The sequence below is a fragment of the Ochotona princeps genome, chromosome X (assembly GCF_030435755.1).
Source record: "Ochotona princeps isolate mOchPri1 chromosome X, mOchPri1.hap1, whole genome shotgun sequence".
NCBI lineage: Eukaryota > Metazoa > Chordata > Mammalia > Lagomorpha > Ochotonidae > Ochotona > Ochotona princeps.
The window spans coordinates 69,689,589-69,713,301 of NC_080865.1; the positions used below are offsets into that span (position 1 = coordinate 69,689,589).

Below are 23,713 nucleotides of genomic sequence, written 5' to 3' on the forward strand. Positions count from 1 at the left end.
CAACCTAGCTATATAGGACACCTGGTGTCTCCCTAATCCTGGGAACTGCTCTAAGAGGAAGTGAGAGAAAGGTTGCAGAGACAATGGTGCAGCCTCAGCATGGTATCACAGGAAGTGAAAACTAATGAGCCAGGACCTGGGGCTACGGAGACCATGGTGGAAATCTAACATAAGAACCCAGACCTGGAACTTGCTGGAGGTTGTGGCACAACTGACTGCAAACAAAGAGCCTTGTACCAACTCCAATAAGTAAAATTGAACTGTAGACCCGTGGGTGACACAGCTTAGAAACCTGCCCCAAGGAGAAGAATCTGATAACCATAAGTACAATGACTAAGAACAAAAGAAGACACAAAGGCAAAACGAATATTAAAGGGAGCAAAAAACCCTATGCCAACCTCAGAGTTAACTGAGGAAGACATCAAGAAAATGGGGGACACAAAATTCAAAACACTTGTTATGAAACTTCTTATTTACAATAAAGCAGGCATTCAAAGACTTTAAGGAATATGTTACTGGAAATGAATCAAATGGAAGCTGATATATCCAAAATGAAGAATGCAGCAGAGAAAATTAAAAGTACTTTGGATAGTCTCCAAAATAGAATGAAGCAAGCAGAAGAAAGAATCTCAGGATTGGAAACTATTTCCTGTCACCACAGGAAACAAACAAAAACCTGGAAGCAGAGCTGGATCAGGCCAAAAAAAAAACAAAGTATTCAAAAATTGAAAGACAGTAATAAAGGGCCAAATATAAAATTATGGGAATCCCAGAAGGTACAGAAAGAGGAGCTGGGTTTAAATATATTTAATGAAACAATAAGGGAAATTTTTCCTAATCTAGAGAAAGAATTGGGAAACAAGTTCCAGGAGGGGCATAGAACTCCCTACAGGCTTGATCAAAAGCGATCTTCACCAAGACACATGATTATCAAGCTCTCTTCAATCGAACATAAGGAAAAGATCCTTAAATGTGTACGTGAAAAAAAAATCAATTGACATATAAAGGAATGCCAATTAAACTCACAGGAGACCTCTCACAGGAAACTCTACAGGCCAGAAGAGAATGGCGTGACATATTCCAGATTAAAAAGCAAAAAATTGTTGGCCCAGGATAATGTACCCAGCAAAACTTTGCTTTGTCTTTGAAAATGAAATAAAATTCTTCCACAGTAAAGAAAAACTAGAAGAATTTGCCTCTTCCAAACCTGCCCTACAAATGATACTTAAAGATGTTGACGGGGGAAAAGTAATAGCGCCAACCAAAACCAAAGGCAAATGCGAAGAACATCTCAGTAAAATAACAAAAGAAGACTAAATCAATGAACAACTCTGCTAAAATGACAGGACCAAATTACCACCTATTCATATTAACCCTGAATGTAAATGGCTTAAACTCATCAATCAAACATCATAGATTAGTGGACTGGATTAAAAAACAAAACCCATCCATTTGTCACCTACAGGAGACACATTTCACCAACAAAGATCAGCGGAAACTGTATGTCATGGATTTTGATTGTTTTTTGTAGTATCATCTCTTCAAAACACTTTCTCTTGATTAAATTCTTCAATGACTCATAGATCATACAGTAGCCTCATTTTCTTCAACAAGGTTTTTTATTTTCTTTTTCATTTCTTCAGCAACACATTAGTGATTCAGTAGTATATTAGTTAACTTAGTGATGTTAATTTCTATTTTTCTTCCTGTTGTTGATTTTGTTTTGTGGCTTTTCATTTAAGGGAATGTATAGTAACTGTGAAATGAAGACTATCATACCCAGATGTGAGGATACAACGCAGTAAGCATCTCTATTTCCAGACAGAGATGGGCTCCCAACGAAACTGTTTACTATATCCTGATAATAGGATGCTGGACTCTGCCATTGTCCATGCCTGCAATGATGGACATATGACTGTGTATGAAGAAATATACTATAGTAATGATATGGGGAACTCAGTGAGGAGGAGGGAATTGGGGAAGGGATAAGGGAAATCCCAGAGTCTATGGAACTGTATCATAAAATGATAATAATAAAAAGAAGTAAAATTAATTAATTAAAATTTTTAAAAAGAGAATGCATGATAGAAATTGGTATAAAAGTATTTTACCATATTTAATATACTCCTCTTTGCCATCATTATCTACCCCCCACAAAACCATACACATGAAAGAAAAAGATCAAAGCATTCAAGATCACGCAAAAATGACTTAAACACATATTTCTTATTGATACTAGGAAGACCAGTAAAATCTGTTTAAGTGAAAATATTGAGGTACTGAGAATTCTTGTAAACTGTTGATGGTTATACATCTGTCACAAACCAATTTTTTAAAAAAGATTTATGTTTGTTTTTTTATTTGAAATGTATATCTAAAGAGAAGAATAGATAGAGATTCTTCCATCCACCACTTCATTCTCCAAATGGCCGCAATGGTAGGAGTGGGGTTGATCTGAAGCCAGGGACCAGGATCCAGGAGCTTCTTCCAAATCTACCACATGGGTGCAAGGCCCTAAGGATTATGCTGTCCTCTGCTGTATTCCCAAGCCATAAGCATCAAGCTGGATTTGAAATGGAGCAGCCAAGACTTGAAACAGACCCCAAATTGGGAACATGGTGGTACAGGCTGAGTATTAACTTACTACGCCACCATGGCAGCCCACAAAACATTTTGAAAAGCAATCTAGCAATTGCTATTAAAGCTTGGAAATGTCCATGATGTTTGATGCAGAAATCTTAAGCTTGGAAGTCTGTTCTAGGTAACAAAATTATCAGGCGATAGACTATAAGGGTATTTTTACAAGAAGTATTTATGATGAAATAAAATTTGAAAATTACTTGAAAGTCCACTAAAAGACTAACTACATTGTGTTAGATCTACACTGTTGGAATATCATGTAGTTATTCAAAATAGTGATCTGGATCTTTGCAAGTTGATCTGGAAAAATATCCATGAAAACTATTAAATAAACAGTGTACTGCTAAATAATATATACACAGGAGATCTCAATTGCATTTAACATAACCCTTGTCGTTTTTAATTCATATGTGTTTGCATGGGGAAAATTTTAGAAGTTCACAGGAAAAGTAATTTAAAAGCACATTTATTTTGATGAAAAAAAAATTGAAATCCAGGAACTTTTCTGAAGACACTTCAAAAGCGTGTGAAAATTGTGTTATAAGTAATAAGTGTTGTTATTTTTCAGAAAGTGTGACTTCAAAACTAAAGTATTATAGATTTATTTTTATACCTCTAATAGTTTGTTCCTCTTATTTTTGAAGTATTTGTTCATTTTTGTAATTTTTAAGGAAGTTCAATTTTTCTGAACATCTTTTTTACAAGTAAAGATTCTTCAAAAATTTTGTGGGAGGTGCTAGCATTGTGGTGGTGTAGAATAAAACTGCTTTTTGCACCAGCATCTCTTAGGGCATCAGTTTGTGTCCAAACTGCTTCTGTTCTGATCCAGCTCTCTGATTATGGACCAGGAAAGAATCGGAGGGTGGCTCAAGTTCTTGGTCCCTTGCACCCACGTGGAAGATCCAGAGAAAGTTCTTGGCATCTGGCTTCTGATTGGCTCAGTCCTGGCAGTTGCAGTCATTTGGGGAGTGAGTCAGCGAGTTCAAGATCTCTCTCTCCCTCTTTCTCTCTTCCTGTCGCTGCTTCTCTCTAACACTCTGCCTTTCAGATAAAAAGAAAATATTTTTTCTAAGAAAGAATGTGTGGGAAATGCACATCATAAACATCTATACATGGATTTTAAAATTTTTTGACCAAGATAGATTTATATTTAATTCTACATTCCCACAAACTTTGCAAATGACCCTTCTAACATTTGACCATTTTAGTTTAGTTTATTTTTCCTTATCAACTTGTTGATATTCTTGTCTGTTAGGGATGTTAATCACTTATTGGTCATGTATATGGAAAAAATTTCCATGGCCATTGAAGTTTTTAGGTTTTATGTGTCAAGCCTGTTGATCCTTACTTACAACTCTTAAAACACTGCAGTAAATCTATATATTTTGATGTCTATCACATATTAAAATAAGGCAAGTTTCTTTATAATGCTTATAGTGTGACTATCTTTCTATAATCAAAATTAGAGAACATATCATGTTTGTGTGTATCTGCATGTGTTTATATGAACAAAGATAAAGGTGTAGGAAGAACAAAATCCACAATGTTAAGATTGCTTATTTCAATGAAATGAGATAGGGGCAGAAGCAAATTATTTTTTTCTTTGCACATCTGTATACTACTTGACTTAGTAAAATGTGTATGTGTAAGTGTAATTGTTGTGATTTAAAAAAAAACAGTAAGGGGAACTATCTGAAACAAAATCACTCTATGGTCAGCAGCCTTCTCATGTTGGGCAAACACCATGCTTTATCAGATTTCCTCTGGAAGCACTATAGAGAAAAATAATTGATTAACTATGTCCCAAACTTATGGTTGAGTGGGTAGCATAATCACTCAGGCGCAATCCCCTCACACACGCTATCTGACCTCTAAGATCCTCCTTTAATGTTTCAACATGACAGAGAGAGAAAACAGAGGAGATAGAAGTTGTTATTTGCAGATTGTGATGAGAGTGCAGTTTTCATGGTAACGCCTAGGGATGGGAGGGAGTTAAGGGGTGAGGAAAGGAGTGGTGGCAATGTTTGCATTGCTTGGCACTGGTTCCACATATAAAAATAGCTAGTTATGCCTTTGCATTCTAACCGAGTGTAGCATTTGTTCTGCGACCTTATATAAAATGGGTTTCATGGGTGTGACTTGAGGTCAGTACATGCCCTATGTCAGAAAATGAATAGCAATGTCTTTTGATTAAATAGCCAGAGACCACAACACCCAGAATAAGAGTAGATGCCCGAAAGTTTCTCAGAATTGGAGAAGACTTAGAGATGTTTTAGTTCTGTCTATTTTCTAATCCCTGAGTTTTAAAATCCAAATCTGGGATAGATGCTGGCAATATCTCGGGTTGTAGAGAATTCCCTCTTTCAGAAAGCAGCTAATTCTTTATGGTAGCAATTAGTAGAAGGTCTTTGCTTTAATTGTTCTGCATTTCACCTTCTTTTATAACCTTTGTCCATTGATCATTCTTCCAGATGATTTCCAATTAAATATGTTGATAGTTTGATTAATTTAATTAATAGCTTGATTGATTTGACCTATCAAATATTTTGATAGTTTAATTTAATAGTTTGAAGACAACTACTCAGCCTAAGACTTCTCAAAAACTTCTATGCCACTAATCCCTTAAAATTTCCAAATGTGTAATTTCTAAGGTATTCACCATCCTACTTTTACTAGTTTACATAATAATTTGTTGGAAATATACTCTGAAATAGTTACACCTCATCACTTATCTTTACCTTATTTTGGGTACAATTAAGACAACTGCCATTGAGTTGGCTGTTTCACCGTTCTATTATCACTGTGTCAGTGAATTAAGTTCCTCACATCCCATGCTTATGTTTGCTTTTAGATTTAGCTACCAAGTTTCATACATACCTCTTTGAAATAGTTTCTGATTGGCTTAAGCCAATAATTCCATGATCTTGCATAGTCTGATTCTTGCCAGAATGGACCTGCTGATTTAATGCTCTAGCCCATGCCCAGAGAGAACACACAAAAACCATAAGCAAAAACAATAGGAGGAACAAGGCAGCGAAAAGCCAACATGAAGCAGCCTTCATCTAGGTTTATTCTTTACTTCATTTCTGTTTGCCCCCTGCCTCCTTCTCCTAACCCCCTGCTCATTCATCATTTTGGCTTCTAGTCAGCTCCACACTCATCTCCAGTTTTATCTTCTTAGCTTGTCTTCTTCACTGACTCCCCGAACCTATGCCCAATTTATTGCTTGTTTCCTCCACCCTCTTCTGGCCTTGGGACCCTTTTCTTTGAACTCACCCTAGAGATTACCTTGCGTCTCAGCCCAATTACTTCCCTAGCTCTACTCCCTTTTTCTTTGACCTTAGAGTATCAGAACCAGGAAAAACACTGTCAACCTATAAATTAATAATAATTCTCACTATAGGTCCATCAACAGGAGTTATACTCAAGCCTTTGATGCTTTCATCTAAAACATTGAAAAATAAGTTGAACAGTAGACCAAGGACAGAAAACATGTTCCATGTTCATTTACGAATGTCTTTCTCAAGAGTCTGTTTATATTTTTCCCAAAATTTAACAAATCTGATTTCTTAAATTTGCAGGTTGCTTCACTGGACTATATGATAGTCATTTGCATCTATATAAATTTAAATTTATCTTTATTTTTTAAAAAGATTTTTTTATTGCAAAGTTAGACATACAAAGAGGAGGAGAGACAGAGAGGAAGATTTTCCATCCCCTGATACACTTCCTAAGCAGCCGCAATGGCTGGAGCTGAGCTAATCCGAAGCCTTTCTGGGTCTCCTATGCAGGTGCAGGGAGAACTCTGCCATCCTCGACTCTTTCCCAGGCCACAACCAGGGAGCTGGATGGGAAGTGGAGCTGCCGGGATTAGAACCAGAATCCATATGGGATCCTGGTACGTTCAAGGTGAGGACTTTAGCTGCTAGGCCACCGCACTGGGCCCAATTTATCTTTCTTAAAATTAAAAATTCACCTCCTACGTTGACCCATTACAAGCACACAGCCACATCTTTCTAGTGACTGTCATAGGTATATAAACCAGATATGGGACATTGTCACCACTACAGAAAGTGATTCTTAATGGAACTACCCTACAGTGTGCATTCAGTTATGCCAGACAAAGCATTATATCAATACTGTAAGTTCTCCTTTTTTACTATTAATTCATTAGTCAATTATTTGGTTCAATTAGTCATAAATATGCCTTTTTTATAGTTTGCCTACTTTTTATCTACTGTGAAAGGATATCATATTATCTTTGGCTGAAATAAAAATACACTGATTGCGTAGTACCTTGGTATAGTTACTGAACACGGATTTGATGGGTTATTTAGTGCCTTGTAATATCATCTCAAAATTTAGCAGCTTAATATAATAATATTTTCTCATTTCTCCTGTTTTCTGTTGAGTAGAGACTTGAGAATTGCTTGATAATCTGTCATAATCAGATGTTGGCTGGGACTTCTATCATTTTACAGTTTTAATGGAGGTGGGAAATCTGCATCCTGAGTGGCTCACTCGGTTCACACATGTGTCCTGTAAGCTATTGCTAACTCTTAGGACCATGCTCTCAAGGTCTCCTCTAGGAGACCTCACTGCAAGACTAATTCAGTGTCTTCAAAACTTGGAAAATAGTTTCTCCCAAACCAGCCAATTTAAGAGACCTAGCTGGAAGCTTCATTGCCATTTACGACCTAGCCTTATAACTCATGCATAATCAGTTACACCATGTTCTATTGGCCACACAAGATGAATACTGAATCATTATGGGAGGAGACCACACAGTGCTAATATCAGCATACTTGGTTCATTAACGGTTTCACTGAAGGTTTGTTATCACACCATTCAAAATAGGAAATGAGCTATGTTGTTTTGGTTCATTATTAGAGAACCTGTGCTTGCTCTTAGAAAGTACATCCTAAGAACCATGTGTGTTACCTTTTGTGAGAATTTCCCATAGAATCAGCATGAAATTTACTATGCTATACAGTCTGGAATCTATGTTTTTGCCTGTTTTAAAATCAGAATTTTGCTTTTCATTCAAATTTGGGCGCTTATACTTTGTGCCACAAGTTACTACAATCACGTCTGCAAATATTGGGTTCTTTTTATTATTTTTGCTCTTTTAAATTTAAATCTATACTTTTCTGAGCCCAGAGATTTGCCCTTAAACATAACAACGTGGTATATCATTTTTTTCTCCTCTATAAACTGCATCACAACAGTTTTTTCTTGGTTGACTATTTTCTCAAATCTTCAGCTTCATGTCTTCCCAATATTGTTTATAACAGCTTATAATCAGCTAACTATTCTTTTTTATATTTATTTTTTTATTTCAAATTTTATGGTCCAATTATGTAGGGTCTGGGATCCCCCCAAATTCCCTCCCCCCAAATTATTTCCCCCACATTATTACAATAGTGTAGTCTTTCATATGTAAGTGATACAGGAATTAAAGTTTCTTTGTCAAATATATCTTATTTGTTGAATTATCACACCATATCTACCTCAAGGAGGGTGATCCTTGTTCATGATTCTGTTTTATGTGGAGTTCATATGTGCACACACAAAGTATCAAAATAATTAATATTAATTTCTCAGCATTTCAGCATCTTCAGGAAAATTGATATATATTTGTATCACTAGCTAAAGGACTACTATTTCTATATGTTAAATATGTGTATGTGTGTTTGTCTATTTGCACACATAGTTTAGATTCAGACTTTTGATGATTTGTTCTTTTCATTACTCTTGGACCACGTTCCTTTAAAGAGTTATCTGTGGAAGGTGGGATGGACAGAACACTGCCACTGAGTCAGAAAACAGGCCTACACAAAGGTCACTTAAAATGAGCCTACACTGAGTCACATAGAGACAGGCCTACACAGCTGTCCGGTAGAGATTAGAATGTTAACTAGCAGATAAGGAAATGCCTGGAACTGTAACAGGTCAGAAAGTTCCAGAAATTATGACAGCTCAAGGCTGACCACCACATATTTGCTTCTGTACTTTACGTTTACTTGTTCCCCACCCAAGAAAGGCCCACACACTTGCCCTATAAAAACTTGAGAAAAGGGGCTGGCGCCGTGGACCATCTGGAAAACCCTCTAATTACAAGCTCCTGTGTCCCATTATGGGCGCTGGATCATGTCCCAGCTGCTCCATTTCCCATCCAACTTCCTGTTTATGCCCTAGGAAAGCAGCAGAGGATGGTTCAAGTCCTTGGACCCCTGCACCCACTTGAGAGACACAGAAGAAGCTCCAAGCTTTGGATCAGCTCAGCTCTAGCCATCACAGCCATCTGGAGAGTGAACCAACAGATATTTCTCTCTCTGTATCTCCTCTGTGTAAATCTGCCTTCACAATAAAAGCAAATACATCTTTTTAAAAAAGCAAGTAAGCAAGTTTAAGAAAAAAGTGATCAGGGCTCAGCCCTTTGGAGTGAGCTAGGCTGAGGCTCTCTGGAAAAAATAAAGGTTCTTCTTTCATAAGTAACTGTTGGATCCCTGGTTATCAATTTCCATAACAGCACAAGAATAGAAAAGAATATATTTGTTAAGTTTTTTTAAAACACCTTATTTCGTGTAGCCTTTTGAGTATAATCCACTAACCTCAACCTTCACTTGTTTCTTCATTAAACTATCTAAAATAGCATGGTTACTTTATTTCACATATCATATAAACTCTGACTCACCAACCATTTTTTCCTTATAGCTCAGAATAAAATTCACAATAGCAATTTTCCCAGCATATTTTTAATATTCTGATAAATGAACTTGTCAGCATGGTAATTTAAGAACTTATTGGATTCTATTTTTTTCTTTTTTAAAAAAAAGATCTAAAGTGAATCATTTTTAATCAACTATATATATTTTGCATAGAAAGATAACACTTATGTATGTTAATGTCCAAGGAAATATGCATATGTAGAGCAAGAGGATAGTGAGAAAGCATTCTGAGTATATATTTTTACAGAAGGTTCGCAATTGTGGAGAATAATGGTGAACTATATGCACAAATTCTTAATATTAACTATATGGGGTAGAGGGAGTGGTGGTGAAGATGTATGATTGGAGATAGCAAGTACTAGTAAATTTTTCTGCATTCAATTTTTGCATTTCTTGACTTGTTAAAATGGGCAAATATTATTTTTATCTATTAATCAATTTGTTTATCTATTTATTTCTTTATTTGAAGGTAGAATGGCAGAGAGAGAGAGAGAGACTGCATTTGCTGGTTCCAATCCTCAATTAGCCCACAGTTCAGGTTCAGCAAGGCTAAAATCAGAAGGCAGGAATCCCATCCAGGTCTCCTACATGTGTGACAGAGGCCCAATCACTAAGGCCAGCCTCTGCTGCCTTCCCAGGCACGTTAGCAGGGAGCTGGATTGCAAGGAAAGTAGCTGAGACTGGGAACTGGCACTCTAATATGGGATGCCAGAAAGGCAAGCAGCAGTTTCACCCACTGCACCATAATGAGGCAGGAATATATTAATTTGATAAATGTTTCCAATCTAATAAAACATTTAAAATGCACTATCAGTATTACTTTATACCACACCGTATTATGATGTACATTAAACAAAGTATTGCTTATTTAGTTCTTGTCATCAGAATGTAGCATACATTCACGATGGCATTATTCTACTTCCTGTCTCCTATTTATCCTCAGTCCTGCTCAAATGAGGTATTTCTTTCAACATAGATGGATAATTACTTAAAATTGATGCTCTTCCTCTTTTCCTTTTCTAGTCGTTTTCTTTAAAATATATTTCTAATTGTGGATTGCTCTTGCAACTCTTATTTTTTCAAGCTTCAGGGATATTCCCTCTATATTGTGCATTTGGGGCTAAATTTCAAGTTTTGTTACATGTGAAGCTTTTATAATATTATGGATCTACATCCCCCCCCCAAAAGGAATATAAAGTGCTCACACAGAACTATTAGGATTACGACAAGGGCTGTGGAAGTGGAAATGAGAAGCCTTGATGCTCCAGCTTCATTTCCACAAATTGTTTTGTTCACATGTACATTGTGCTTGGTGAGAGAGGAGAGAGCCTGAAGTTCCAGGACTGGGAATTCCAGCATAAGGATGGTATGACCACCAATGACGGGGAAGATGAGGGGGGGAAAAAAAGGTTATTTCATGACCAAGTTCAGAAATACGATTTTTGGTTTTAATTTATCTGTTTTTAGTTCTCCTTATGAAACCATTGTCTTTTTTTTTTTTTTCAGAATAGCATTCCAGTTTTCAGTAGCAATGAGACCCATGTTCAGCTAGGATCAGGTTTCCAGGGCCTCATTTTAGAAACAAGCATAGCTCAAATCATGCCGAGCTTAAGAGCATTCCATGACAAGCAACAGAAGCTTTGCAAACTATGGTTAGAAGGCACATTTCATGACCTTTAGCCTGAGAAATATTAGGTGGCTTGTTGCTTTGTCCCCAGCAGAGCAGTATATAGGAAAAATCAAAAAGGGTGGAGGCAAGAGTCTTGGGAATTTTGCTAGAAGTCTATCCTACAATTGAAAAGTGCCTTTCCACAAAGAAAGGAAAACTCCAGAAGGTCCTTTAGCCCATTGGTTCCTGAAGAACATTGCTTACTCTACTGGAACTTGTTAAGGTTCTTTCAGACAGGCTGTCCCAGTCACTCAAAGGTATATTATAAGATACCGTATATCTTGACGATAGGATACTAGACTGTCTACCATTGTCTATACCTACAATGCCATGACACACTAATGTAGCAGAATGTTGGACTTGGGACTGTTACTGAAGGACTATACAATTATAATAATACGGGGGAAAACGGGTGGGCAGTGGAAGGGGGAAATCCCTGTGTCTGTGGAACCATATCATGAGAAATAAATATATAAAATAAAAATAATAAGCAAATACACTGGACATGCCACAGCTGGAATCAGAAATCAGGGAGTCTTCCAGATTGCCATATGTTATTTTACCATTTCCACTAGCTAGGATCCAGTGGTGCAGAAAGTAAATGTGTGCAAACAAAAATTTTCGAAAGATCGATTCAATTTTATATGTGAAGTAGCCAAGCAGTGGAAAACCAATCATGATAGACATTTTTGGTGTACGATAGTGCTCCGCATCTGTTATCTGTTCTGCTCTCTTTAGTTTCCCTTACCAGTGTCAACCAGGGTCTGAGAACATAAAATGGAAAATTTCACAAATAAACAAGTCATGCATTTTAAATAAATGTTATTAAAATACACTATTATAACTAATTATTTTCATTAATGATTGTTGTTACTCTCTTACTGTGCCTAATGTTTAAGTTTAACTTTTTCATAGAGATGTATACATAGGAGAAAGCATAGTATATATAGAGTTTGGCACTGCATATTAGATATCCACTTCCACTAGGAATTTTGGAATTTATTCCACACAGATAAAAAGAGACCATGTACTTGAAAGTGTCAATCATGCATTTTATCAGATCACTTGTTAAGAAAATACCTGGTTAAGACATAGATTGCCAATCTTAACTGTGTGAAGAAAACAATTCTTGAGAATCTTTTCAATCTGCAGTTATAACACACATACAGGGCCTAGTGAGATAGCCTAGTGGCTAAATCCTTGTATTGCATCTGCTGGGATCCCGTAGGTGCTAGTTTGTGTCCTGGCTGTTCCACTTCCCACCCAGCTCCCTGGTTATGGCCTGGGAAAAGGAGTAGAGGATGTCCTAGAGCCAGGGGACCCTGCACCCATGTGGGAGACCTGAAAGAGGCTCCTGGCTCTAGCTGTTGCAGCCACCTGGGGAGTGAACCAGCAGATGGATTTTTCCCTCTGTTTTTCATTTTCTCTGTAATTCTGCTTTTGCAATAAAAATAGAGCAAATCTTAAAAAAAAAAAAAACCACATGCCCTTGCAGTGTAGTATCTACAAAGTATGACTAGCAATTAACATAAAAACGAGTCTATAGTTCTTCGTGTACAAAGATGGAAGTACTTACCTCAAAGTTGTTTTTCCAGTTAACACACACAGGCAATGGTGGAGGATCTATGAAAGGCCAAAGAATAGAGAAGTACACCCTGACTGGAGAATCAAACCCATGTCCTTGGCACCATGGCTGCAGTAAATTCTACCAACTGAGCAAATTGTCTGTAACCTTGCTATTTAGCATCTCAGTTCTGTTAAGCACGATTTCTCACAAACACAGTCTCCTTCAGGTCCTCAATGAATAAAGTTTGTTCCCAGACCACTCCCCTGACAACACCTTAAAAAAAATCTCTGGAAGGAACAGGAGTGAGTTTTACTTTTTAAAACACTGAACATGGCTGGATTTATTTTCCAGGAAGTTGCTTAGGCTTGACACCCATGATTTTTCCTTATCAGGTGATCCAGTTGGTGATCAGTGGTTACTTTTAAGGTCGTGTCTGGGTTCCACTTCTTTTTATAAAACCCATGTTATTTCTGTGAGGAGGGCTTGAGGGCTGAAAGGGGGAATGGGGAACTGGATAGCTCAGGAGCCTAGCTAATGTCATCTGATCTCTCTTACCCTGAGGCCTGTCTGAATTTGGCTGCTCTTCACACAGTCTCAAAATATTCACCAGTCCTTCAGTGGTCATTGACAAGTGGGCTCAACAGTCACACTGCCTGCCTTGGAAGCCAGTCTCCTCCAATTACTGGTTGTGAGGTTTTAGATGAGTTTCTTCATCTCTCTCTGTCTCGACTTACTTGTCCATGTAATGGGGATAATAATTAAGAACCTGGAAATTGATTTGGGAAAATTAAATGAGATAATATACAAAAGCACTTGATGCATTGCACATATTAAGAAATATCAAAGGATTTTTTTTTAAACTACAAACGGCTCGAGAAAGTGGTGGGAAAAATACAGAACCTGTCATGTTGGCAGAGATATGCCACTTGTGAGGAAAACACAGCTTGACCAGTTCCTGGATCATGCCCAGGCCAGTATTAATTTTTATGAATTTTGAGACCATGGAAAAAGTCATGAGGAGAAATACACACATACACACACACACAGTGGTGGGTGTGAAAGGGGTAAGGTGAAGATACCCTGAAGTTGGAAAAATATGCTCTATTTGAAGGTTGTGCTCAGGGTTTGATTCCTCCTTCTTGGAGGCCATCTATTTGCCTTCTGGTAGACTAGTGGGACTGAACTTCCCAAAGCCAGCCACAAAAATCTTCCTAATGCCAGCTTACAAGGCACTTTCCATGCCTGTTTTCCGCCCGCCACCCCCCCCAACATCATATTAAGTGTAAAAATGTATAGATACTTTGTCACATTCTGGTTAAACATCTAGGTTGCTCTCCACCTTCTCAGGCTATCCCACCAGGCATGTGACTAATCCTTATGGAGTCAACCAAGCCGCTAGTCTCCCACAGAGCCTTGCAACAGGACAGCCCTGTGAACTAGCCTGGATTCTTTGGCCCAGTTTGGACTTGCCCCCTTAGACAGGTTAAAACGGTCTGCCACTGGGGGGCCATGGACACACTTTCCCACACCCTACATTCAGCAAACCGCATTGTTGTTTATTTTTTTTTAAATCTATTGGCCTTAAGAACACTTATTCCCATTAGCCAAGGTTCTCTTCAGAGTCCCTGTGGATGCCATATTTCTTAATTCCATGGCTTGATCTTTAAAAACTAATATCTAGATGTCTACCTGAAAGTGTCAATTTCTTTTCACCAACTCATCTGCCCTTCTCTAGTTAGGAAATGCTGATTTCCAGGCTGAACCGAGGAAGATCAAAAAGAGTTTTATGATCATCTAGAAATTTCTAATTTCTGCTTTTAAAGGGGTCCAATAATGTGTGGTGGAATTGTCTAGATTGGAATCCGTGGAAAATATAATTTCTATGATAGTGCTTATCATATGTGAATCAACAAGAAAATTCGGTCCAGAACAACCAAGTTCTTGCTGTAGAAGAGTTGGTGGCTGGGTTCCTCCGCACTCCTTACCGCAGAATTCTCTTTCTTTAGCTCCTCAGACAGGCTGTGGGTAAAACAGAGCTGAAGGACTCCCAGAGGTTGAGGAATGTAAAGAGGTCAAATGCGGGTGTTGAAACAGACACGAAATAAACAATATCCATCAGTATCCAAAGGGAAGAAATACAAAAGTTGCAAGAGTGGGTCAGAAATACTCCACTCAAGAGTAGTGGCAAGTTATTTGTGCAGATCCCCAATGAGGCATAAGAAGAATAGGAAAACAACCCTTCCACATGGAGTTCCGACTCTAAGGGCTCCGGTGCGCAGAAAGCCGTTTCTGCTCCAGGGAAAGTAAGCAGCTTTCTAAAGTGAGACATTTTCTAAAATGCCGTTTTGCAATGCAAAAGCCTCAAGTGTGGTTACTTTTTTACACACAGACTCCCTTCCCCATGAACGCCCCAAGGGGAGCCTTCAGTTTCAAGGTTAAATGTTTATAAGATTCTTCCGAATCTGTACATGGGACCCTCTTGTGCTCTGGGGCGCCGGGCGTGGAGGGGATTGAGAAGGTTTCGCAATGAATGAGAGAATGAATGAAAGCCAGTGGATTTGCCGAAGACTGGGAAGCACGCCGCAACGTTGCGCTTTGCGAATGTGGCATCTGTAAACTCAGAAGCCAGGGCAGCAGAAACTGCAGGCTCTCGGTGTCTTTTAAAGCTAAGCACCTGTGAACAGGTGCGACTGCCAGTTAGCGGGCTGGGTCTGCCATCAATTAGCCCAGAATCAAAGGAGTAGCGGCCCGCGATAAAGGGACTTCACAGCGACTCTTGGTCCGCGTTGCCCTGCCCAGGGCCACTAGCAGGTTCGAAGGCTGAATTGTGGCAGCCCCGGGGCGATCTCGAACCCTCCGTTCCCTCACACAGGGATTCGCCAAGCTCTGGTCCCTAACCTGACTGCTAGTTGCTTGCTTCTCGAACTTGCTGATGTCTTTGCAAACCGAGGCAAAAAGAAACTCAGAGTGTGTGTTGTGGTGATGGTCGGGGGTGGAGGGTTGGAAGCGGTATTCAAAGGAGGGGAAAAAAAACAGACAAGTAGAAAAAAGTCACAAGTGTTTCTTGGGAAGACAAGGGAGAACGGGGCTTGTTTGGACTGCGGCAAAGTTGTGGGGCCCAGACTGGGAGCGGCGCGGAGCGGGACCGGTTTTCCGGGGCTGGCAGCTGCCTGGAGAAAAGTTTCCTGTGGAACACTGGCCGGCGGGGGCGGGGGCTGCGGACGCAGCCGCGGACCTGGGAGGGGGCGGGAGGGCGGCGGAGGCCACGCGGAGGCCGTTTGCAGACCGTTATAGTCCTTCAGCACCTCCTTGGCCCGAGGGCCCCTCGCCTGCGTCTCCCTGCGCGCGGCTGCCCACCTGGCGACGTGACGCTGCACCAATCCCCTTGCAGCGCCCGCCGGCCCCTCGCCTCGCACCGCCCCCCTCCCCACCCTGAAAGAGGCGCACCCTGCCGGGGCAGACGCTGCGCGCTCGCTGCCGAGCACCCCTTCGGCTTGCTCCGTCGCGAGGACCAGCGCTACCAACTCTTCCTCTAGCCTTAGCCAAACTTGCTTTCCCGCCTCTCGAACTCCGGCTTTCCCTCCACTCCGGGCTCTTTTCCCTCCACTTTTTCCTCCCTCCTTGAGCCAGCACCACCAACCCCTCTCCCTTCCACTCCTCTCGCCCGCCCTCTCCCTCTCCCTCCCCCCCCTTTCCCCGCCACAACTCCTCCGTCCACGTCCCCCGCGGACTCTCCCCGAGCGCGCCCAACTTGGTCGCCCGCTCCTATTCCTCTCGAAGCCATGGCAGGACCTGGAGGCTGGAGAGACAAGGAGGTCACTGATCTGGGGCACTTGCCGGTAAGTAGAAACGCCCCCCGCCCAGCGCCTCCACGGCGGCTCTTGTAGGTTTTTTCTGCAGGGTCTGAGCAGGGGAGGGAGATAACGCCCTGTAGCCAAGGGAGGCTGGGACTTCGACGGGGCCCACAGGCGTGGGAGTTGCGCGTAGCGTGCGGGTATTCTGGAAAGGCTCCCCCTGGTCCCTGGGGCTGTGCCAAACTCCACGGAAAGGCAAGGACGCACGGAGTGGTGGCGGGAGGGAAAAGTGGCAGTGGGTTACTGTGAGTCCTCGAGTGCGGGGCATTTTCTAAGTGTGGTCCTTGGCTAGTAGTCTCTTGGGTACCAGTCTCAGCTGGGTTCCAGGAGAGGCCCCCCAAAGCGCATGGCTTCAGAGAGCATGATTATTCCCCCCAGGAACCCGTTTCCCCTTGACTCGCTTCCTTTTGCCAGCCACGAGTTTCGTCGCGTGGTGACTTTTACATGTCAGAAGGCTAGAAAATTAACTTATTGGAGTGGCACTTCTCTCACTTTCTAAACTACTTTCTAAAATCTTCTTATTCTCGCCAGAGCAATGTTCCTGATTTAGAGTTACAGGAGCGGGAGCATAGGAACTCGACGTCTGCTTGGGAAAGAAGTGAATTCTGCACACCCCAATTAAAAAAAAAAAAAAGCAATACCCTTCCCAGCTCTCCAGATTAACTTTCCCCGTGATTTTCGTTTGTGACTTCTCTTTTTCTCAAATGCCCAACTTTTCCACCAGAGCTGTAATTGATTGGTGAGCTACTATCGCCATGGTTATTAGTCGACGTATTATTTTAGCAGCACCGTTTATTTCATTGGCATCTGGTTTCTGGCTGATACTGGATCACACCCAAATCCGTTTCTCAAGTTCCCTTTTTAGATTGGCATTTCACTTGCACCCCCTCTTGAATGCGAAGGGCCCCTGGACTCTGAAAGGGAAGCAAGCAGGCACCGTGCTGGAATGATCGCCAGGCAACTGCAGTGCAGGACACTGGCCTCCTTACTTTGGGAAAAGCTAAATATTAACCTTGAGGTTACACAGCTATTCAAAGCTACATAGCCTCAGTTTTATTTTACACGCACATATATACGCATACATATATATGGCATTTAAACATTTTATTCTTACTGATGACAGAGGCCTGCATTGCTCAAAACTGGGGCATTCCCAATACTTCACCTATATAAGTTTACAGCAAAATAGTGTATATAGGGAGAGGTTGGTGATGCATATAGGTAGCGTTTTAGCATATAGTTCTTGATGATTAACCAAACTTGTGCGCATGCATGTGCGTGCACACACACACATACACACATCTCAGTACAAACAGGGTGCCTCACAAATATTACCAAAGGCAACTATTGATGTGACTTTAAGTCGCACAATTCACAGAACTTTGAAAAAATGAAATCCTTTCCCAGAGTTTATGCACCCAGAATTCTTTCAGTGTGGATATATGAGATTTCCGGAATAAAATGCCTCAATTGGTGGTTTCCTTTCTGAACAGAATCTTCATATTCAAACTAGATTTGCTCCCAAATAGAAGTGTAACATAAACCATGAACCTTTACTCTTTTCCAACATTCTCTTTGTATGGTGGGGAAAGAGAATAACAACAACAATTGAAACAGTTAGGTTAGATACAATGAAGCTACACATAGGTAAACTGAAATAAGCTCCTTTCTAAAATTGACTATAAAGAGAGAAATGGGGAAGACCTCATAGAAATGATAGGACAAGGAATTACAAACCCAGGGAGAATAAGAAAGAAAGTTTCTCTCTCTCGCTCGCTCGCTCGCTCTCTCTCTCTCTCTCTCTCGCTCTCTCTCTCACACGCGCGCGCGCGCACACACACACACACACACACACACACACACACACACAGTGGGGGAAACAGCCCAGACTGAGTGAGCTGGTCATGGGCCCTGGATGTAAAAGTTGGTGAGAGCCCGTTTCAGAAAGGCTGCAATCTTCACCTTGCAGTTGAGCGGAATACTGGTTTTCTTGAGGAGGATTGGGGTGAGGATATGGGGGAGGGAGGAAGCGGAGGAGAGAAACATTGTTGGTTTTTGATGTGAGAGGTGTGGGGAGAACACACAAGATTTCAGGCCATTCATGTTTGATCCCATTATACAGACTTCCTAAAAGGCTCATGAAGTTCACAGCATCTAACAATTTCTGGATATTTATACAGGAGCTACTTTGCTTCATTGTGGAGGCGTTCACTAACCGAGCAAATTCTGCACAATTTTTCTCACCCTGAACACGAAGTGATCATACAGAAAAGCAGCCCATGCTTTTGCTTTCTTCTATATAGAATTTTCAGAGATGTGAACATAGTCGTGGTTTTGGTCTCTGAGGTGTATTTTAATGATTGGTGATTTTTTTAAAAATTCGGCTGATTTTCTGAGACTTTGAAGAAATAGAAGTACATAGAGAAGAGCTACCTGAGTCAGCTGTCTCAAGTTTGCATCTTGATGCAAAATGAGGTGATAAAGCAAACAGACTTTTATGAGCTAATATTCCTTTCAGTAATTAGCCTCAGTAGGACTTATGCGAAGGTCAGAACATTGGCATCTGCCAACACCAAGCAAACCCATTTGGCAACAGTTAGTTATTGGAGGCAGATTAAAACTGTGAATCTCTGAAAAGGACAAAAAGAAGTTTGCGGACTATAGAAAAGTAATTAAACATGGATCTAGTTTAACAGGAATACTTTATGCGCTTTGTAGAGCTGGCCAGCCAAATGACCACATGGCAGAAATCCTGGGGAGAGGACAAGCTTATTTTGCAATTTGGGATTTTTTTTTAAAAAGTGGCAGTTTTCGATATTGTTTGTTGTTAAACAGATATTATTTTTAAGCTTAATCAGCAGGAGTGGGAATTATGCAAGAAATGGTGAGATAATTTTATAACTTTTACAATTAAAGATTTTAACTTTTATGTAATTGTATAACTATTGCATAGTGTACTGAAGTTAGGCAGGAAATAGGAGTCAACATTATCACCAGCAAGGAATAGGTTAACTCCATTATGTTTGTTAATAGATTGCTGCATTTTTTTCAGTTTTCTGTTGAGTAAATATTTTGTACTGGCGCTAAAACAAGGGAAAGCACAGAGATTTGTGGTTTTTCCATCCCTTTTGAAAAGAAAATTGCAAAGCCTTATATCTTAATACATAAAAATTGTAATAAATGTGATTTAATATATCATTATATAGAGAATTATTTTTATACATACATATATGTATGCATTATCCATTTGCAATACTCAGGGACCTAGGTGTGTTTCTTTTCTATATAAGTATAAACAAATGTGTATATATATAACTGTATATACAGATAATGTATACATTATGTATATGTGTAAGTATGTTTATTTTTCCTTGAATGTCGGTTGTATATATATATATGTGTGTGTGTGTGTGTACAGACAAACATATGTATGTATATTTTTTTCCTAGTACATCTGTGTCATTCAATCCTTAGGATGGAAACTATTTCTTATCTGAATCTGGCATGTCTTTAATTATGATTGTCCCCTCTGCCTTCTGTGCCCAGTGTGGTAATGACATTCCTAAGGGCTGTGGCCTTGGTATTTGACACTGCCATGTGTAGTCCTAATCTATATTGGGGTCAGGATTAGACAGCCCTTGAGGACAGTAGTAACAGAGGTGATCTGAAATAGCACATAATCCAAAAACTGTATTTGAATTACATTAGGTTTATATTTAAATATAACTGCCAGTTCTCCTAGTCTGCTACCACCCAGACAGAGTCTGCTTTCCACATTCGGTCATAAGAAACTTCCCAGTTGATTAAGTCCCTTAGCTTCCTGTTTGGAAGCAGTTTTTGCCTTCAAATCCACAAGGATTGAAATACTCAGCATATCCTCCATTACATGCAAAGGATCTCGCTAGCATGACATTGTACTTCAATCCATTTTCTTAGTCATTTTTTCCAGTTTCTGGGGACATGGTTTTCATATGTCACTGCGTAAGAATGAAGAATTTTCTGAGGAGATGTCTTGGGGACCCCTCCCAAGAAACTGATTTCATTATTCTGTAGTAGGCCCAAGGAATCTTTACAGTTAACACACTTTTCTAGAAGATTCTTACATAGGGAGAGTCTGTACAGTCCATCATTGGAGAAGTGCTGGTGTAAAGAAATAGTTCTTTTCTAAACTATCCGCTTGGATTGTGGACTCCGTTTTTCTAACCATGTCTGAAATTTACTCCAGCAATGTACCTCATCAAATCCACCATTTTCAGGTTCACTTTCCATAATTTATTTTCATAAATCACTGGTTCTAATGTTAAAATGAAAAGAACAGCCTCTGCCATCTCCTTCCGGGTAATATGGTACTATGGCATCTCTTTTCTTCTTTTTGCAGTTTTACTACTGGAATACCATTTTTCACTTTCCTTTACTAAGTTGGAAATTTCTTGCTACCTATGTTGACCTCCTATCAGTTCTCCTTACTCCTAAATCGCTGCCATATTTGGTTCTATCAGCTCAGCCTCTACTTTGAAAAGTCTATCCCTTGACCAGTAAACACTGCCTTCTAGTGGTTCTTTTACTTCCTATTTCCTCCCCATCCTGTCCCTTCTTAAAATGAGTCATTGAGGTACTCATTCTTTCCCCTACCCCTTAGTATTCGGAAGATAGAAACAAATCAAAACTTGAGGTTTCAGGCAAGGAATTCAAACTTGCAATAGGTAATTTAGATATGGGGAAAGGCAATAAAAATAAAACATCTAACAGTTTATGACTCAAAAAATATTTTTAAGACTTAGGTTTTTATTCTTTCTGAGAAAATATTTATAACTTAGCTTTTCTCCTTTGCTGCTTTTTTTTCTTTTTACCAAGATGGGCCACTAAAGCATGCAAGACCCTGTAGATAATCTACAAACTGATCTCGCAGTAATACACACAGACATCTTTCCTCTTCTGCTTTTCCTGTCTCACGGTGGAAGGGCAGAGAGGAGGTTCAAGTAACTATGGAAAGCCTGTGGTATGGACCTTTCATTTTACAGTGACCAAAGGGAGGTGACTTTTTTTCCTCCATGTTTCCTTCCTTAAAATTTCAGAACAAACTTGCTTTCAGTGTACGTCAAGGTATGAGTAATTGCATATTAGCAGCCTGGCAATGAGCATTTCCCACCCCTCCCCTTCATTTTCCCAGTTTTACAGTCATTTAGTCTTGACAGATACTAGTGTGCACAGGAAAAATCAAAACGAATTCCACATAAAACTGGTGAAATCAATATAGCCTTATGATATATGAATACCAAATTGAAGTGCCTGTACGAACAGAAGAAAAATTTCTGAAGAAAATTATGTTATTAAGTATGTGCATGAGAATAATTAAGAATTTAGCTATTTGTTAACTGGAAAAGTTCTCTGATAGCCTGAAAAGAGTGAAACTAAGGCCTCCATGCAGGTATTTTATTACATTTCTTTTCCTTTCTGTCTCTTTTGATTATTAAATATCTAAGTTCAAATTGGAGCAAGATATTTGTGTTAATGAGGACTAGCAAAAGAAAACACATTTATGACTCCTGTGCTTAAAAAGTAAAACTAAATATCATACAAATAACAAAGTGATTTTCTTATGTTTTATTTTTCAGTTAAAATGCAGCCTTAACTGTAGCAAAGAATGATGTACTAATAGGAATTAACATGTTTAGGTTTGATAGATGACAAGAGCCTATTTCTCTATCGATAATGATATCTAAAATAAATCTCCCAGTAATACCCTTCAAAGAACTATGCTAAATCAATGAAGTTGTCAAGCTAGTCCTAAGTAACCCCTTTGTGGGCTAACTTCCCCTACATATCTTTCAATCAGTTACAACAAAAGCGCTGCATTTAATATCAAGGGCACTGTAATAAATAAGTTTTAGTTCATGATTTTAAAAAATTATCATTTTAAGTGAATTCTACATTTTCACATGGGAATATATCCCCTAAATTATTTGTTTTTATCGATAATTTTCTCTAGGCATTAGCTGAAATAATCACTTGGACTAAGTGTGATTGCTGCTTTGTTTCATAATGGATGTGTAAATCCAGGGGAGAAATCAGGATTTCAGAATGTTAAAATTTGATTTTTTCCAAGATTATTTCCCAGTTATCTAATTCTAACAGAACCTTCATTTTTTATAAGTGAAAACTCAATCTCAGAGAAAGTAAGTAACTTACCCAGAATCATGTTGTTAATTAACAGCGGACTTAGGGCTAAAATTCAAGTTGCCTGACTCTTGTCCAACTGATTACTTTTGGCTGGCAGAATCCCAGAGCCGTGTCATTTTTCTATGATAGTTTTTGCTAGATTACACAAATATCACACCAGTATTAAGGATTCTATGCTTGAGTTCTTCTAGATGGCGCACTGCAAGTTTTCTTACTAGCTTGCATTGATTACAGTGATCAAAGTATTTTCAAGCAGGATTAAACAACATTTATATAAAATGTGCTTTCTATAAGACATACATTTCCATGATTTTCCCACCACTTTGTGTATAAATTGGCATCAATCCATATTTATATATTCCTTTTCTAAACTAGAAAAATATACTTCTGAATTCAGGTAGTGATAAAATACAAGATCCCATGTTTTGTATTGAACAAGAAAGGGGTATCTATATTTAAAGGAAAGATAACTTGGAGAATGAATACACAACACTCTACCGTTACACATGTATTTTTGTGATAACACATTTAGGCTTACTTCACAGAGCACATCAATTTTTGTCATGAAAAAGTATTCAGTTGATGTAAAGATCAGATTTAGTGGGTTTTTTTTAATGCTGCTTTTGTGGCATTGTGATTTATCTTCGCTATTCATACTTAAGAGATTACATTTTGTTTCTGTACAATTGCTATACTAGGTATAAGTAAGTCATCTGGACTTGCATTCAAACATCATTGCTGCATATTGAACTTTTTCTGGTTAGCATTCGAAAAGTAGACATTGAAAGAGTAATTTGATTGTTTAATGGGTAAATTTTTAAAATTCTATTTTAGTTCTGTTTTAATTACAATATGATTTTGCCTTGATTTTCATTCATTGTGTATATTTTTTACAGTTTCATGGTAACTAATCACTGAAGTACTTTATGTTCATGGCATTATGTTTTGCAAATGACTTCATTCAGACAAGGGTTAGGTTTTTATGACATTTTGGGTCTTCCTCTGTATTTTCTAAGGCAGTAAGACAGATTAGAATTTCCTCAAGAAGATGGACGCTCTTTTTCTTTTTGCA

General features: G+C 39.1%; 1 protein-coding gene across 2 annotated transcripts in view; it reads left to right on the forward strand.

Moving 5' to 3' along the window:
- Positions 1-15,877: 15,877 nt before the first annotated feature.
- The window catches only part of NRK (Nik related kinase), a 134,848-nt gene continuing 127,012 nt past the window's right edge, over positions 15,878-23,713 (forward strand). Inside the window, exon 1 of one of the 2 annotated variants that reach the window (XM_058659018.1) lies at positions 15,878-16,446. In XM_058659018.1, coding sequence (XP_058515001.1) covers positions 16,390-16,446 — 57 coding nt within the window. In that variant the 5' untranslated portion in view covers positions 15,878-16,389. The remainder of the gene's footprint in view (positions 16,447-23,713) is intronic. The other variant, XM_058659019.1, reaches the window with a different exon arrangement.